This window comes from Thamnophis elegans, chromosome 3 (assembly GCF_009769535.1).
Source record: "Thamnophis elegans isolate rThaEle1 chromosome 3, rThaEle1.pri, whole genome shotgun sequence".
NCBI lineage: Eukaryota > Metazoa > Chordata > Lepidosauria > Squamata > Colubridae > Thamnophis > Thamnophis elegans.
Window position 1 is genome coordinate 129,079,814 of NC_045543.1, and position 17,688 is coordinate 129,097,501.

The 17,688-nt window shown below is 37.4% G+C and overlaps 2 protein-coding genes across 5 annotated transcripts in view; one reads left to right on the top strand and one right to left on the bottom strand.

Moving 5' to 3' along the window:
• CPLANE1 (ciliogenesis and planar polarity effector 1) overlaps positions 1–1,447 on the top strand; it is a 70,469-nt gene extending 69,022 nt beyond the window's left edge. For all 4 annotated transcript variants that reach the window (XM_032213230.1, XM_032213233.1, XM_032213232.1 and 1 more), the window contains one exon: positions 148–1,447. In XM_032213230.1, coding sequence (XP_032069121.1) covers positions 148–285 — 138 coding nt within the window. In that variant the 3' untranslated portion in view covers positions 286–1,447. The remainder of the gene's footprint in view (positions 1–147) is intronic.
• Positions 1,448–8,315: 6,868 nt separating this feature from the next.
• The window catches only part of NIPBL (NIPBL cohesin loading factor), a 159,922-nt gene continuing 150,549 nt past the window's right edge, over positions 8,316–17,688 (bottom strand). The window contains 7 exon segments of the mRNA XM_032214687.1: positions 8,316–9,288; positions 9,808–9,993; positions 11,802–11,976; positions 12,192–12,487; positions 13,888–14,034; positions 16,284–16,484; positions 17,223–17,330. Coding sequence (XP_032070578.1) covers positions 8,923–9,288; positions 9,808–9,993; positions 11,802–11,976; positions 12,192–12,487; positions 13,888–14,034; positions 16,284–16,484; positions 17,223–17,330 — 1,479 coding nt within the window. The 3' untranslated portion in view covers positions 8,316–8,922.

Consider the following 17,688-nt stretch of genomic DNA (forward strand, 5'->3'; position numbering starts at 1 on the left):
GCATCTTATACTCCAAAAAATACAGTATATACTTTCGTATTAGGTGGTCTAATTTTAACCCAAGCGGGAAAAGACTTTTTGGGGCTTGAAAAGGTCTCTTGACTGGTCTGTTTCTTATCTCCATCATGCTTCTCTTTTTCTCTCCAGGAATCACTTCCAGAAGATGCTTGCTCCATTGCCAGTCTTAATAATATTGACAGTATGAGTGAAAGTACCAGCAGCATCCTTAGCAAGCTGGACTGGAATGCCATAGAGGCTATGGTAGCAAATGTGGAGGAGAAGTAAAAACGTATCTTGCCTGTTCTGGTTTTTAAAAGGACATTAAATGGAATATGCAAATGAATGACTGGTGGTGAAGTTGGAAGATCATCAACCAATGGCACAACAATTAACATCAAGGGACAACATTCATCCATTCAGGAAATTCTGCATAATGTTACAGAAAAATTCAAGGAATTTAAAAAAAAACAATTACCTTCAGAATAATTTGATTGATGGTGGTAGTGCTGTTCCACAGGATGGCGTTTTAGGATTTGTAGAATATGTAGATGTTTAATAAATCTGGCAAATAAGGTCCTACGGGTGTTATTGTATTTCTAAAAGAATGTTTAGAATTAGAATGCATCTCAATTTCAATGAATCTTGCTTAAAATTATGAACATTTAAATATTTTTATATAATAAAATGTTTTGGGCTTGTTTTGTTACATTTAAAAATGTTTTGGTGTGGGTGATAAGTTTGTGTTATATCATAAGTTTGTCTTATATCATAAGTTTGTGTTCTATATTTGTTTTGAAGGTTTTGCTGATATCCAGTATCTCTTGCTGTGTTATTTTTTTTGGTAGTCTGTGAAAGATAATCAGGCCTTAAAATATGTTGCCTCTTTTACTATGTAAATATTTAAAACAGTTTCATTTTTTAAATTCATTTTCTTGGTGAATTTTTTCATTAGGATGGCTGCTATACTAACAGCATATCTACTTTGAACCTTAAGATGAAAATGTGGATACAAGGGGCTTGTTTTTAGTTCTTAATATTCTTATTGGTGGAATACTTGAAATTTCCGGAATATATCTTCCATCAGAACCTTCGAGCAATTTTGAGTTCTTTTAAAATGCAAGATGTTGAAACATTCTGAGTGGATAAATATTTATGCTCGTGCTAAGAAAATAACAGGTATTTCATATACTCATTTTACAAAATTTGCCAATGTTATAGTTTATCATAAAGGCATGTTCTGGCTCCTAGTTTGGGATCCCTTTCACACACTGAAATTCTCCATTGGACAGTAGCTGATTGTCAGCCCTTTGAGACAGGTTAGCTAAGGAAACAGGCTTCCGAGAACGACTGGCACTCCCCTGGACTAGGCTGTAGATAGGTTGTAGTAACAATCTTGAAAGGCTGTTTTGCCTTCCTGTCCTCTTATAGAGGAACTAAGTGGCTAAGATGCTGAGCTTGTCAATCAGAAAGGTTGGTGGTTCGAATCCCTAGCGCCACGTAACTCAGTGAGCTCCCGTTACTTGTCCCAGCTTCTGCCAACCAACCTAGCAGTTTGAAAGCATGTAAAAATGCAAGTAGAAAAATAAGAACCACTTTTAGTGGGAAGGTAACAGCGCTCTGTGCGCCTTTGACGTTTAGTCATGCCGGCCATATGACCACGGAGACCCTTCGCACAGCGCTGGCTCTTTGGCTTCTAACGGAGATGAGCACCACCCCCTAGAGTCGAGAATGACTAGCACATATGTGTGAGGGGAACTTTATCTTTTTACCTGTTATTCCTCTGGGAATTTGGGTGAAGCCAGTTTGAGTTTTTAATGTTTTCTTCATTTCTTGTCTATTGTTGTTGCTGTGCCTCCAAACTATGGTGGAAGAGGATTCTAATGAAGCTAACTATCACTCACAAAAGCTGGTGCCTTTTCATAGCTATTTTGAACAGACATTGCTAGACTGGGCTATTGTAAACTAAACGATTCTCCTTCTACTATATTTGGTAATGAAATGAACTCTAATCCTTTTGCCTAATTACTAGTGAGATGATTCCTTTTGTAATTAAGATGAGATTTGTAAATAAAGACGCCCCCATTATATTTTAATGGGATGAAAGAACCTTTAGAGTGCTTAGATAAAGAGAATTAGATAATCTGGTGCCGTTCAGGAGATTCGGACAGCAGGATGAGATGGACGTTGTGATACCAGGATGATGTAACATTGTAAATCAGGATTACATCTTTATCCGTATTTGTAGATGTTGTACAGCAATATTCTAGATATGCAATACATTTGACTGAATCAATTGTTTAACGTATTGATAATAAGATATCTATGGAAGAGTGTAAAATTATGATTTGTTCCTCCTTGCTCTCCTAATACTACTCCTAATTACTGTTATTACAAAAACACTCTGTAAAAAAAAAAAAAGTGCAGAGCACGGGTGTCAAACTCGTGGCGTCACATGATGTATTGGACGTTTTTCCCCTTTACAGAGCTGGGGTAGGTATGGCCTGTGCGTGATGCATCCGGCCCATGGGCCGCCAGTTTGACACCCCTAGTGTAGAGCTTGGATAGGGAAATACACAGTTCCCACTTAGAGACTTCTTATTCAACGACTAGTTACAAGGATGCCAAAAAGGATAGTTATGACCAGTCCTTGAGTTTGCAACTGTCATGTTCCTGCAGTCATGTGATAATGACTTGGATGCTTGGCAATTGGCATGCATTTATATCCTGCAGTCACATGATCACCATTTGATACATTCACAGCCAGTTTTCCGCAAGCAAAGTCAGTGAGAAGTTGCAAGTCACAATAATATGTTGTTGCACTGACATAAATCCGTGCAGTTGTAACATTTCAGTTTATGACATTACTTAGCAACAGAGTTTCCAGTCCCAATTAGAGTTTGGTGGGGACATGGAAAATGCTTATGTATCTAATAGGGTAAATACAGGTAGTCCTTAATTTACGATCACAGAGTTTCTGTTCCTAAGCAAGGCAATTGTTGAGTGAGTCCCTCTCAATTGTATGCCTTTTTGTATTTTAAGTGAATCAAGCAGCTGTTAAGTGAATGGGAAGGTCACACATGTGATCATGTCGCAGTGGTAGAATTCAATTTTTTTTTTTACTACCAGTTCTGTGGGGGTGGCTTTGTGGGCATGGCAGGGGAAGGAAACTGCAAAATCCCCATTCCCTCCCCCCTCCTGAGGGAAGGTTACTGCAAAATCCCCATTCCCTCTCTACCTGCTGCTTTCCAGCTCCCTTCTCCTATGCAGGGCAACAAAAAATCAGTTTGGGGGGTCGTGGGTCAGGCTATTTGATGGTTCTCCGAACTACTCAAAATTTCTGCTACCGATTCTCCAGAACCTGTCAGAACTGACTGAATACCACCTCTGATCACATGACCCGAGAACTCTGTAACCATCAAAAATACATACTGGTTGCCAAGTTACTCCTTTTCATCAGGTGATCGTGGGGATGCTGCAGCAGTTGTAGCTGCAAGCACTAGTTATAAATCACTTTTTTCAGTGCTGTTATAACTTTGAAGGGTCATTAAACAAATGATTGTAAATCAAGGACTACCTGTACAGTATAGAGTGGATTAACATGGCTTCAGACTAATGCATATCTTGAGAGCATTGCTTATGTTAATTCCAGTTAATACATCAAATTGCTAAGAATGGCTATTTTTATGGAATGGGCATACTCCAATGATTTCTCTTAAAACTATGACTTTCACAGTGTGGTTTTATTTTTGCAGATTTTAAACTACCATTGACTTGTTAACTAAAGTAGTGCTTTACAATGAAAATATTAAAATTTATGTACCTTTGTGGGCTTCTCTATAATCACCCTTAGACCTCATTATATTTCCCTCAAGATAGCAAGAGATAGGTAAGAAATTAAAACTGGATTTCAAATTTCCATGAAACATCTGTGAAAATCTAGAACTTTTAAGGAAGATAATTTTGTTGGCTTTGATTGAAAATGAGATTGATTGAAAACAACCTTATGATAAATGTTACAGAAGGAGAACACCTACAAGGATTCTCTGAACAAGAGAAATCATAGACTTCAATTTATTAGATTTTACATTTGATTTTGCCAGTTCTTAACTCAGAATTAACCAGCTTCAAACTTTAAGTCGGCTTCATTTTTTCTGAAGCCAAAGTTGAGGCAGGAAGGTATGGATGTTTACAGTCATACATAGCAAGTCCATCTGCTTGCATCCTATATTTAATTATCAGTTTAGAATAACAGAGTTGGAAGCAACCTTGAAGGTCTTCTAGTTCAACCCCCTGCTTCAGCAGGAAACCCTAAATCACTTCAAATGGATATCCAATCTCTTCTTAAAAACTTCCAGTGTTGGAGCATTCACAACTTCTGGAGGCAAGTTGTTCCACTGATTAATTGTTTTAACTGTCAGAAAATTTCTCCTTAATTCTAGGTTGCTTCTCTCCTTGATTAGTTTCCACCCATTACTTCTTCTACTACATTTAGGCGTGTTGGAGAATAGTTTGACTCCCTCTTCTTTGTGGCAACCCCTGAGATATTGGAACACTGCTATCATGTCTCCCCTAGTCCTTCTTTTCATTAAACTAGACATACCCAGTTGCTGCAACCGTTCATGTTTTAGCCTCCAGTCCCCTATTCATCTTTGTTGCTCTTCTCTGCACTCTTTCTAGAGTCGCCACATCTTTTCTACATCGTGATGACCAAAACTGAATGCAGTATTCCAAGTGTGGCCTTACCAAGGCATTATAAAGTGGTATTAACACTTCACGTGATCTTGATTCTATCTGTTAACTCAGCCTGGTACTGTGTTGGCTTAGCAATAGCAATAGCAGTTAGACTTATATACCGCTTCATAGGGCTTTCAGCCCTCTCTAAGCGGTTTACAGAGTCAGCATATTGCCCCCACAGTCTGGGTCCTCATTTCACCCACCTCGGAAGGATGGAAGGCTTTTTTGACACACGGCTGGCTCATTTAAATGATTGTCCACTAGGACTTCAAGATCCCTCTCACAGTTGCTACTACTGAGTGAGGTACCAAATGTACCTGTGCATTTGGTTTTTGCCTAAATGTAGATCCTTACTTTTTTCACCATTGAATTTCATGTTGTTAGATAGCGTCCAATGTTCAAGTCTGTCATGATTCTTCCCGTATCTGAAGCCTATCTTCTGGAGTGTTAGCTATTCCTGCCATCTTAGTAACCTCTGCGGATGTGGGATAACAAGCAGTTGGGGTAATTGGGCAAATATTTAGTCATAGCAACTGGATTAGCTATTCAAGAAGGAACTAGAAGTCAATGAAGAGATTAACTGGCTGAAAATTGGTAATTTTGGGAGTAATATGGCCAAATGGGTGAATTGTGATTAGGTGACTGCAAAAGCTCAAATTAACTTTCAGAATTCTTGAAGACTTAGATACAGTGTCAAGTATCTCTCCTGCCACGATGGAGAAGCTACCAGGCGTGCATCAAGAACATGCCCTCTGCTTGATAGGTCTGTGCCACGGTGCCAGCAATCATTTGACTTTTTCACCATTAAACTCTGATTCTTTGTTTCCATCCCGTTTTGGACAAAAATTTCAAACGTAATGGTCACCCACTCATAAATGATTCTGCATATGTACAATAACAGACAAACATTCAGCTGAGGGCATGTAGCTAGTATTTTATACAGTATTTATATTTAAAATTTAGTTTTTAGGGTTCTAATAATCCCGTTCAATTGAACCCATCCCCCTAGAATGACTGTCAGATGTCGGGCGGAATGAATCATATTTCTTGTAAGATATTGATAATATGAGATAGCAAAGCCCAATAATTATGTCCATTTTAAATGTATTTGGCTTTGGATCCACTTGCTGATTTATATATTAAATATATATGCTGCCCATCTCACTATTGGTATTTAGGAATATCCCTTTCTAAAATGTTCCGGTTTAGCAGAGATTCAGTCTACAAACTACCATGTGTTTATAGGGCAAAAAGTCCCATCTATTTATGTAATATGAATCAGTGGAATGAACTGGAATCTTCAACATAGAAAATTAGAAACAGAATTTACTAACCACCAACAGTACTCCCCTTCTCTGGAACACTTTTCTCTAGATTTTTTTTAAAGAATTACATACATTTTGGGCCCATCACCCTAAGGAATAGGAATAATTCTTCATGTAATGCATTATCAAGAAATTCTTATTTCTCCTTAGTGTATTTCACAGCAATTAATATGGAGCTACGTGATTAATTTTCTGGTAAAATATAACATAATAAAATCAATTCGTAGATACCCAGGGGGTAAACTGAGTGAATCCTCCTGGATCCACAGCTGTCATTTGACCACCACCTAACGGCTGTGACCAGGGGGGCATTCGCCCAGGTTCGCCTGGTGCGCCAGTTGCGGCCCTACCTGAATCGGGAGGCTCTCACAACAGTCACTCGGGCCCTTGTGATCTCTAGGCTGGAATACTGCAATGTGCTCTACATGGGGCTGCCCTTGAAGAGCATCCGGCGGCTTCAGCTAGTTCAGAACGCAGCCGCGCGAGTGATTGCGGGTGCACCTCGATTCACCTGCATAACACCCATCCTCCGCGAGCTGCGCTGGCTGCCTGTCGATCTCCGGATGCGCTTCAAGGTGCTATTAATCACCCATAAAGCCCTACATGGCAGTGGATCTGGATACTTGAGAGACCGCCTTCTGCCAATTACCTCCCTGCGACCAATAAGATCCCATAGACTAGGCCTCCTCCGTATTCCATCGGCCAGCCAGTGTCGGCTGGCAACCACAAGGAGGAGGGCCTTCTCAGCAGTAGCCCCGGCCCTTTGGAACGAGCTCCCCGTGGAGATTCGTACCCTCTCCACCGTCCAAGCCTTCCGCATAGCCTTGAAGAACTGGCTCGCCCGTCAGGCCTGGGGATAAGGATAGTTACCCCTCCCGAATGATGAATGTATGTTGCCTACCATTTTATTATATGTCTTCTATCTTGATGTTTGTGTTCCCCCCTTCCCAGTTTTATGTGAGCCGCCCTGAGTCCCCTCAGGGAAAAGGGCGGCCTACAAATTCTAATAAAACTCAAACTTAAAACTCAATAAACTCAGTATTGTACAAAAAAGAATTAGGCAAAATATAGTAATTGAATGAATGCAGCACAGCTTTTGCTTTCACAACATTAAAAATAGATTTTGCCCAGAAATATTTGCAGCAACTACGACAAAGAAGAGGAAATGAAAACTATTTCATAGAGCAATTAGATTATGGTAAATTTTTAGTCATATAAGTTTAATTTTTCAATTCTGTACAAGATAATGAATTTGAATATTGTGTTACTGTTTCCTACAGATCAAGTAACACTAGAATTCTGTAAATTAATGTAATAAAAACACAGCCCACCATATATTAGTTTTATAATTGAATTGAATGCATCTAAAATCTTTGATGAACATCCACTTTTAAATATAATGTAGACTTTAAAATAGTTATTTGCTAATTATTATGCTATTCATTTCTTCTGCTTTTGTCAATATGCAAAAATTATTTTTGTGTTATTACCCAGAAATAGAACAGCTTCTGAAAGAATGGTGACAAGTACACATTGAAGCACCACTCCAGAGACAGTTTAAAATAGCATTTTCAGTGTATAAAAGATGAAAACAGATTTCAAGTAATTAAAAAAGCCTATCTACAATACAGCCATTTCTGTCCAGCTTTTTTTTAAAAAATCATTGAAAACGGTTACGTTAGTGCAACTATAAGTTACAAATCCATATTGATTCCTGACATTTGCAGGCTCCAACTGATTCAGTAAGGGAGTACCACTTGGATCATAAAGCAATAACAGCAGAATACAGGGGGTGCCTTTGCGCATTATGTCCTAGTGTAATGCACTTCGATGTCCTAACGAAATATACATGTTTCTTTACTCAGAACAGAATGATGGTTTTTTCCCCCTATGTTTTGAACATTGCCATATGAACAGCATTAGAAAGAAATTGAAGCATACAAGAAATAAACTATAGTTTCTTTTTATATCAAAATGTACTCTTGAAAATGTGTTTGGCACAGTGCTAAATCATATATAGTTAATACTAAATATTGCAGGATACAATAAAACCCTGGAGTTAACGTGTGTTTACACCCTTGTAAGGGATAAAGATACCAATTATTCAGAAATCAGCCTATACAAACTGTATAAACAATATTTATGTCTTGCTTTGAAAACCACTGATATAGTAAATTTTACATAAAAGACTGAAAAAGAATATAAATGGATTTAAACAGATCTTTACAATAAGAAATTCAAATGGAAACAGACAAGTAACAAAGAGAAGTAAAAAAATTTATTGCAGTATTCGTTCCACCAGATTTGCTGGGGATCCCTTTTCTTGTATTATTTCAGGGTGACCTAATACATCAAAAATCTACATTTACAAAAACTCCTCCTGCAGGTAGGTCATAGATACTGCATGCTTTTTTCCCCCAACAGAATAAATTATATATCCAGGAAATTCTGCCATTTTACAGCCTGGAAAAACGATGCTTTCCTTGAAACTGGGCTAAGCTAAAGAAAGCCATCCGCTGCTAGGTTAAACTCCAAGAACACTTTATTAAGAACATTAACAGACTAATTTCCAACATTCACTTGTTTATTTTTTTTAAACAGAAAGGTTTTTTTCAAGATATAAACATTTTTTTTCGTTAAACTATTATACAGTGGGAGTAAAAATGAACTGAGAAGTTTCTGCTGCACAACAGCGAAGGAAGCTCCCACAAAAATGTTTACCAAACATTTCCTTCTGTTTCCTGCATCCCAGGTGTCATTCTTACTCTTCATTAAATTGATTTTTTGCCAGAAAGTTGGTAATTTCAAGTTTTTTTTTCTGTTCTTTCCTGTAAAATTTGGCTGCATGTGTACAAATGCATTATTAGCTGGAAGTTCCATCCTTGGCGGCATACAGCGATCGTAAAGTCTGAACAACTTTATTAGTCAGCTTATTAGCACTCGTTAGAGCAATTTTTTTGTAAATAATGTCTGACTCTTTGATAGTGTCTACCCAAGGCACCAGTTTGCGGCCATCACGGCGCTTAGCCTCAGTCCAGGAGCCACTGTAGGAGCCTGCCATCCATTGAACACTGAAGCCATTGCTGGTTTTCTGCACTACTCTTGCAATTTGTGGTCGATCTTTGTACTTTGGACAGCAAATAGCGATGACATCCATGACATCAACACTTTCATTCATCTGTGCTGCCAACTCCGTAGAGTCTGAATTTCGTTTTGACCTTCTCAATGACTAAAACATTGGAGGGGAAAAAAGACCAAGTGTTACACAAAAGAACTTGATTGAAATTATTGCTTTTATTGCTTTTAATCCCTTGACGCCGGGAGTTGGGATTTTCCGGCACACATTCCATTGCCGGCAATGAGACGCGACCGCCAGCGCCAAGGGGTTAACATATCCTTGCAAAATCACATATTTTAATTTGTACCCGTCTCTTTAAACTCTTATTGATATATAAAATTATATGTACAAATGAATCATAAAGCTACATAAAAACTTGGCAACAATAAAAAGGTTACACACAATACATTCCAAAGGAAATTTTTATACTAGATATAATCTCTATGTTTTTTATTGTTTTTGTTAAAACTTTCTACAAAAAGTTGTATAAACGGTTAAGAATTTCTATCTACAATTTTTATATGCATTACATTACTCAATGTACATTTTATTATAGACTGACATTTATAAGCACATAAAATCATTTTACGTAATACGCTGCGAAATACGTTGACTCCTCCTCCGCCTCACCCCTGAAGTGCCTCCTCCTCTATCCTCCCCATCACTCTCATCCTCCTCTGTTTCAGCTGCATTGTTCCTAGGGCTGCCACCTCCGAGCAGCGAGGTAATAGCTTTGTTACGAGCATTTGTGCTTGCTGACACTTCCCCGTCTTCTTCCTCTTCGTCAGGATCCAAATGTTCCATAAGAAGCTTGAACTAAAAAAGAAGGTGGGAGGGGAGAGGAGAAACTGTTTTAAAACAGAAGAGATATGCTACATAAAGTCCCTTTGGTCAAAACTTTTAAGCAGAAGTGATTTGTTACAAAATTTTGTTTTCTTCCTCAGACAAACTAGTCGGCAGCTCCAACCAAACCACAAATAGTTGGAGCAACTTGCCCCTTCCTCTCAATCCATCTGTAGACAATCTGCAATTCAAAAATTATGCCTAATGATGTGCAGAAATTTTTTTACATTGGGGAACAAAATAAAATAATTCGCTCTAATTATGGAAGGTATATGATATATGGACATGTAGCAGATGAAGAGAATTCCAGAACATAAAATTTGTCTTTCTAAAAAACAGTTATACACCAAACACTATGGTTTGTCCCTGCAACACTTGGTTCTCACTGGTCTTCCTCCAGATACTAAAAAAATGGGCTGATCCAAGAAAATGGTTGTTAAATTATAATCAGGGACATTTAGACATATGTCAATCTGCACACATTAAGTGATGTTGCAACTTCCTTGTTGAAACCTCTGCTTTGGGAAACAGACATGCCAAGAATCTGGAGGGAAAAACATCCTAGGGGGAAAGATAATAGTGCAGGAACCAGCTAGTCTGCTTTGTATATTCCTAATTTTTATGTTTCTGATGGGGTAAGATTTTAGTTGGCTTATTCCTGGACAATATTGCATAACAAGAAAAATGAAAAGGCCAATTTATTATGTGTCACGAAACTTTAAAACAGAAAATGTGAACTAAATCATTCTGTCACTGCTTCTAGAAATGGATTCTAATATATTTTTTATTTAAAATACTTTATATTTCATTCATTAACAGATTTTTATGTTTCATATACAGTACCAGAGTTGTATGATTAAAGCAGTTCTTAAAGCAGTATACACACACACACACACACACGTTTGTGTGTGTGTTTGTGTGTGTGTGTGTTAAATATATGTAACATAATCTACTTTAATTACTTAAAACCATTTTATCTAATGGCACAGACCTGTACAATAGCACTAGCAATAACAGACTACAATAAGTTATATTGCTATTCCTAGACATATATCACTTTACAATATTTTACAGCCCTCCCTTAGCGATTTACAGAGTCAGCCTATTGCCCTCAACAATCTGGGTCCAATCTCGGGAGGATGGAAGGCTGAGTCAACCTTGAGCCGGTGAAGATTGAACTTCTGGAGTGAGCAGGGAGTTAGTCCTACATTCTAAGCACTGCACCACCGTGGCTCCTGTACTACAATTACAAGTAGACCCTGACTTACAACTATTACTTAGTGACTCTTTGAAGTTACAACAGCACTGAAAAAAGTGATGGACGGCCGTTTTTCACAGAAACATTGCAACATCCCCATCAAAATCCAGGCACTTGACAACTGTGCCAGTTGTATTTATGGCATTTGCAGTGTCCCAGGGTCATGTGATCAGCATTTGTAGCCTGTCCAGCTGGTGCCTAACAAGCAAAATCAATGTGGGAAGTCAGATTCACTTAACAACCACATGATTCACTTAAGAACTGCAGTAATTCGCTTAGCAACTGTGGCAAAAAAGGTAAAACGTGACAGAGCTCACTTAACAATTGTCTTGCCTAGCAACAGAAAGTTTGGGCTCCTAATAAGTCAAGGACTACTTGCATACATACTTTTTTTTCTTGTATAATGATAAAAGTATTTTATGGGTTTTACATTTAATTTGATACCTATCTCATTTCGCACCTGTGGAAAAATTCTATCTTCAGCCAGTAGTAAATAGTGATGTTTTAAATAGTGAAAACTTACATCTAAGTATTGTTTCACTATATTCCTCTTCACATCTTCCGTGAGCCTGGAATTAGCCATATCACTTCGAAGGAAGTCCAGCGTTTGTTTTGGGTGGAAGTGAATTCCTGCTTTTCTGTTTATCGCTTTATCATAAACTTTTGCCGACTCAGAAGGTGAGTATTTCTGAATTTTACTAATAAAATAAAATAAGTGTTGTTAAGAAAAATTCCAGTGTGCTTTAAAGGAAATAATAACAACAGACATTCTGAATCAGTCAAACTTTTTTAACCTTATAAAAACAAATATTAACGTACATATTTAAGTATTATTGATTCAAGTTCCCAAGAGTTCAATCCCCCACATACAATCTTACCAATTTATAAAAAAATAAGCTAAAATGGTCCTTACGTATCAGAAAATCCGCACAGGTTCTTCAAATGCTGTTTCAACATCAAAAGCAACAAGATGCCCTGGGAGACATTTGCAAATTCAATCAAAGGAGCTGAATTGTCTGGCAAACACTTCATGACTGCATTGATATCATTTTCTTCATCAGTGTCTGAATCAGAATTTGCACGTTTTCGTGATGATTTCCGGGGTTTCTGAATTTCCTCCTCGCTCTCACTGTCACTTTCACTATTGCTCTCACTTTCACTTTCTTCATCAGAGGAAGGCTTTTTTTCTTTCTTATATTTTACCATAGACTGAAAGAGAGACATGTCCTTTAGACTACTAACAATACAATACCTTCTGTATAATTTCACAGTCATTTTAACACATTTCTCATGTTTGAAATACTTGTTATGAGAAATGTGGTGACATTTTGTGCAACCGCACATCAATGTTGAAATATATACATGAGGTCTCAGTGATTTCATTTTCAATTTGGAATATAGTTGACATGTTCCACTAAGGAGACTGCTTAACTTCGTTACTGGCAGTCCTTTGTAGCACTTAGCATGCCTCTTCACTGAATACATCTATCTTTTTATATCTAAGAACCATCAGAAAAATAACTATTAAAATCCTCATGAATTCTCTGCAGGTATTATTAAACAAATTCTGAAAAAATAAAAGAAGGCTCTGAGTAAAACATCTAGCATAGTATTTCACTCATCACAAGATACTTCCTCACTTTTTGCTTTACACATTGCTTGTAAATTTTATGAGAGGCAAACTGCACATATGAGGAAGTTGGCCTCTTGTGGGTTTGAGAGATGGATTCCACGAGAAAAATCCATATTGCTGGCTCTTCTCTACATACTATATGGGTCTCACTACATGGGAGTAATCATTCGTGTGTGTGAGAGAGAGGGGGGGAGGGGGGGAGGGAGAGACTGAGAGACTTTAGAGCTTATTAGCCCTAATCATGTTAGCATAAGAGGTATAGTCTTTGTTGGTGCGTCTTGATTATATTTTTTTGCTGATGAGGATTTTTGTTCACTTCTTGTCAGTGTCATTATTACTATTTGCTGCCCAGAGTCATTTTTTGTGAGTTTTGAATCATAAAAATACATAAAATAAATAGTTTTGGTGTCTTAACATTAAATATTCCTATTGAAAAATAACCAATTCATGTAAAACATTCTATATATTTTAGACAGGGACTCAAATAAGGGTGGGGTTAATTTCTTAACATCTCTTAATTTGGGATAGAGTTGGAGTGATTGGATGGAGCTGTGTGTTTACTGACCAGATGCTCTTCCTGACACCTTCCTGACAGCAGATGAAGGGTCTGAATTAACATTTTAAAAAATGTAGTTTATGAGTAAAAGACTGCCTCTATTAAATTTATAAACTTAAAAATTATAACTTTTGGAGAACTTAAGATTGAAAGGCTGCACCTAATTATTTTTTAGACTTAAAATTTATACAAAGATATTATTCTCCTTTCATCTTCTCCATTACAGCTTTTGGTCAAATTTCAGACAAAATTAAAATTATTCTAGGACTCTGTAGCCAGTAGCAATGCAGGTGCACTGCCTTAGTTTGGACCACTTGGGAAATATCTGTCCAATCTTTCAGTACACATTGAATTATTAAAGATACACGTGTAAGAAATAACTTATCAAAAATAAAGATTTTAAAAGAGAATTTCACTGACCTCTTTAAATGACTGTAGAAGGTTGCTACCAGAAACTGATAATGTAATATCTATATGATGCATTATAAAAAGTGGCTCTTCCTGGGTCTGATAAGGAAAACAGCCAAGATTGTCGGCTATATACAAAAGCATATTCACCTCTGTTTTCTGTTAAAATAAAAAGATATAGATATGCATATAAAAGACATAACCATTCAAATCCACATTTTACGTACAGTGGCTAGATTTATTTAACGCTAAGTAACTGGGACTTCTGCAAGGATGAAATTCTCTGTTCTATTAATACCTTTCCAGATAGTGTATCAATGGCACAGCAAGCACTGGAGGAAACTTCTTTAGACCCAGAGATCAACAGATAATTCTGAAATAGGTATTGCTCGTTTAGTGACTGCAATTAGTTCCAATTAAATAGCTTCTATTAAGAGAGGGTAGGGGGAGGGACCCCCATGGAGATCATTGGTGGCTACTGTCTCATTGCTAGCCCTTTAAGGTAAAGCAGACAAAAAGCACAACCAGGGGCATTACCAAAATCTTTATTGTAAAGTTACATTAAATAGAATGTTACAAAACTGGAAACAGTTTTCCCCCTCCTCTCTTTTAAGTCTTCAGAAAAGAGTTCCTTCTGAAACACTTTCCAGGTTTTTCCTCTCGCCATTTGTGGACCAAGTCATTCCCACGTACTATCATACTATCGCATTCATTCAGATAAAGTTATCTCACACAGCCTCCTGAGCCTGACCTAGTTTTTCTTCCTTCCCCACCAGCCCCACTTCCAAAGCAGAAAAGAAGCAATCACTTCTTCAGCTGCTTTTCTCTACAACACTGCAGCTTCCCTAAAAAGTGATATCACGTTAACAAGTTAACAAGTTAACAAGCTCAGACCTGTCACCTTAATTAGTTGATTAGAATCCACCCCAAATATTGTCTGAAACTGAGCAGACATTGATTAAAGTCTGCTGATTAGCTTGATACTGAAGGCTTTTGTTATCCTAAATTTGCACTAGTTGGAAAATTAATTTATTGTCATTTATTACCATCTTATTTGTAAACTATTATTATCTAAGGCAGTTGCTAAACAAGGACTACCTGCAATTTCTAAGCAAGGGAAGAATCAAACAAAAATGCAGCAGAGAACCTTCTGAGCAACTGTTCTATTAATCTTACACAAATGATGATTAAATTCATTGAAACTGGTACACATTGCTGGTACATATTTGGGATTTGCAAGGTACTTTTACATAGGTAGTTCTTGTCCTACAAAGACAACTGGAATTGTGTTGTGTTGCAATCATACAGAGTCATCTTGTGATAGGGTCAGGGTTGGTAGAATGTCTTTGATGACTGTTTTTACCATGGATGCAAGTTGAGTCATATGTTGTAAATCTGAATCCAGTTTAACCAATAGCTTTTTCCTCTGGTTTTCTTTTTTGGCAGAAACCAGCAAAAAATATTACAAATTGGGATCATGTGATCATGGGATGCTACAATTGGTCATAAATGTAATCTGGTTGATAAACAACCAAATTACAATTATGTGACCGTAAGGCAAGTTCAAGGTCAAATTTAGGCCATGACTGCTTTTTCTGAGGCCACTGTTAATTTGAACTATTAAATGAATGGGTCATAGGTTGAGGACTGCCTGTATACAGTTATAATGTATGTAAAAATGATCAGGGTTAAATTATCCTAATATAATTTGAGCTACTATGCAAAGACCTCCAAAGAGGCATCTCATGCTGGAACAGGTGCAAAGAGAAAACAGGACAACCAGTAGTGAGGTGGATGCACTTAATTACTATGGCAAGAAATGCAAAATTGGAAGGCCTGAAGGACCAGGTTAGGGACTGGTTGTCATGGAGAACATCTATCTATATGGTTGCTACCAATTTGGTAGCATATAATCACAATAAATTCAAATCCGATTAGATCAGATTAATAAATGAACCCATAAATATGTGTGTCCCTTGAACTGCAAGGTGATCAAACTGGTCAGTCCTAGAGATCATCAACCCTGATTGCTCTTTAGAAGGCCAGATCCTGAAGAAAAAATTCAAATACTTTGGCCACCTAATGAGAAGGAAGGACTCACTGGAGAAGAGCCTAATGTTGGGAAAGGTTGAGGGCAAAAGAAGAAGGGGATGACAGAGAATGAGGTGGCTGGATGGAGTCACCAAAGCAGTTGGTGTGAGATTAAATGGACTCCAGAGGATGGTAGAGGACAGGAAGGCCTGGAGGAACGTTGTCCATGTGATAGTGATGGGTCAGACACAACTTCGCAACTAACAACAAAAAAGTTAAATATAGAAATCCAATGGTGAAGCTATTCTAAGCCAAAGAAAAAGCATCCATCAAGGAGGACATTCTAGAGAAGCCCGGAAAGCCTGCGTAAGACTTACAGCTGTGTCATCAAAGAGGTTGAGCAAAGAAATAAGAAAGGCTCGCCGGTGTTGCCGATTCCCTCGGATCATGGAGTAAAGATGGGAGCACAAAGCACTGCTAGATTCATCCTGTCTAAAGCCCCTCACAGGATCTTTTCGGCAAGTATTGATTGCCTGCTGTACTTGGTAAGACATCTTCATGCCGGCCACTGCTTTCATCTGAAATTGAACAAAATGTATAATGCCTACATATTTCTTACTCCAATCTGAATGAAGTTATTGCCAAACAACTTCCGTGCCATATCCTAAATGACTCCCTATTCCGCCCTTCAGATTCCATATCCTTCTCTCCCGAAATTTCATTTTGATTCTTGCTGTTCCTATTCCAACTGTTTGTAACTATTAACAAGAATAGACAAAGTTTGTTGTAAAGAAACTCTTAGGTTGAAAAAATGTAAACAAAACTGGCTTGTAGAGAAGAATTCAACTCTGTACCTCTTAATCATGAGGGGATGAGCAACTGCATATAGTAAAATCTTACATCCAATATTGATAAACAATGACTATGTAACATTTCTCTTTGAGCACAACTGGCTCATCATGTCTAACTTATGCAGGTCTGGTTGAAATACATCTTTCTCCTACAAGGAAGTATATATATTCCTTGCTTCTAAAAACATAATCTCTCGCATGCCATAACTTTTGTTTTCAAGAAGAAACATGCAAACTTTAGTAAAAACCCACATAAAATGGCATGTGCTTAATTTTTGTATATTAATGGAAACATATTTTCTGTTTCATTTTTTTCAGCTGCAGAAACTGAATTACCATATCCTTTTTATTGTGAAAATAACCTACTGATAATGCTATGCTTCTTCTGATTGTGTGTATTTTTATATAAATGGAAACAGATAGAAATGATATTTAATTTATTAAGATAAATAGAGGCCAACATACATGAATAAACCCAGCGTATTTTTTGTCTATTTCCACCAGCTGTTGGTCTGCTTTGTTCCTCATAGAAGGCTCTGGATCTGTGCCCATTGCTATTAAATATGGTACACACTGCAAAAAGAGATAAAAACATCATTGAAAGAATTCCATGTTTCTTCTTGTGAAGGAAACAGAGAAAGGGGAAACAAAAAAAGTATAAATGTTATCTCTCTGGTATATAAATTGCTCAATTACATTCTTCTCCCATCTACTATTCCTTACTAAGAGGATGAGAAAGAATAGTTTCCTCCTATGGATAGCAGATGAGTCTTTTATTTATATGTCAAATGATCCCCAGCCTATAATTTCAGAAAATAGATAAAGAGTTCATATTTCCTCTGAGCAAATATGGTCAAAGAGCTTTCTAAAGTATTCCCAGCCATAAACCAAATGAAAGGCCACCCAGCATCAAAATATTTTGCAATCCCAT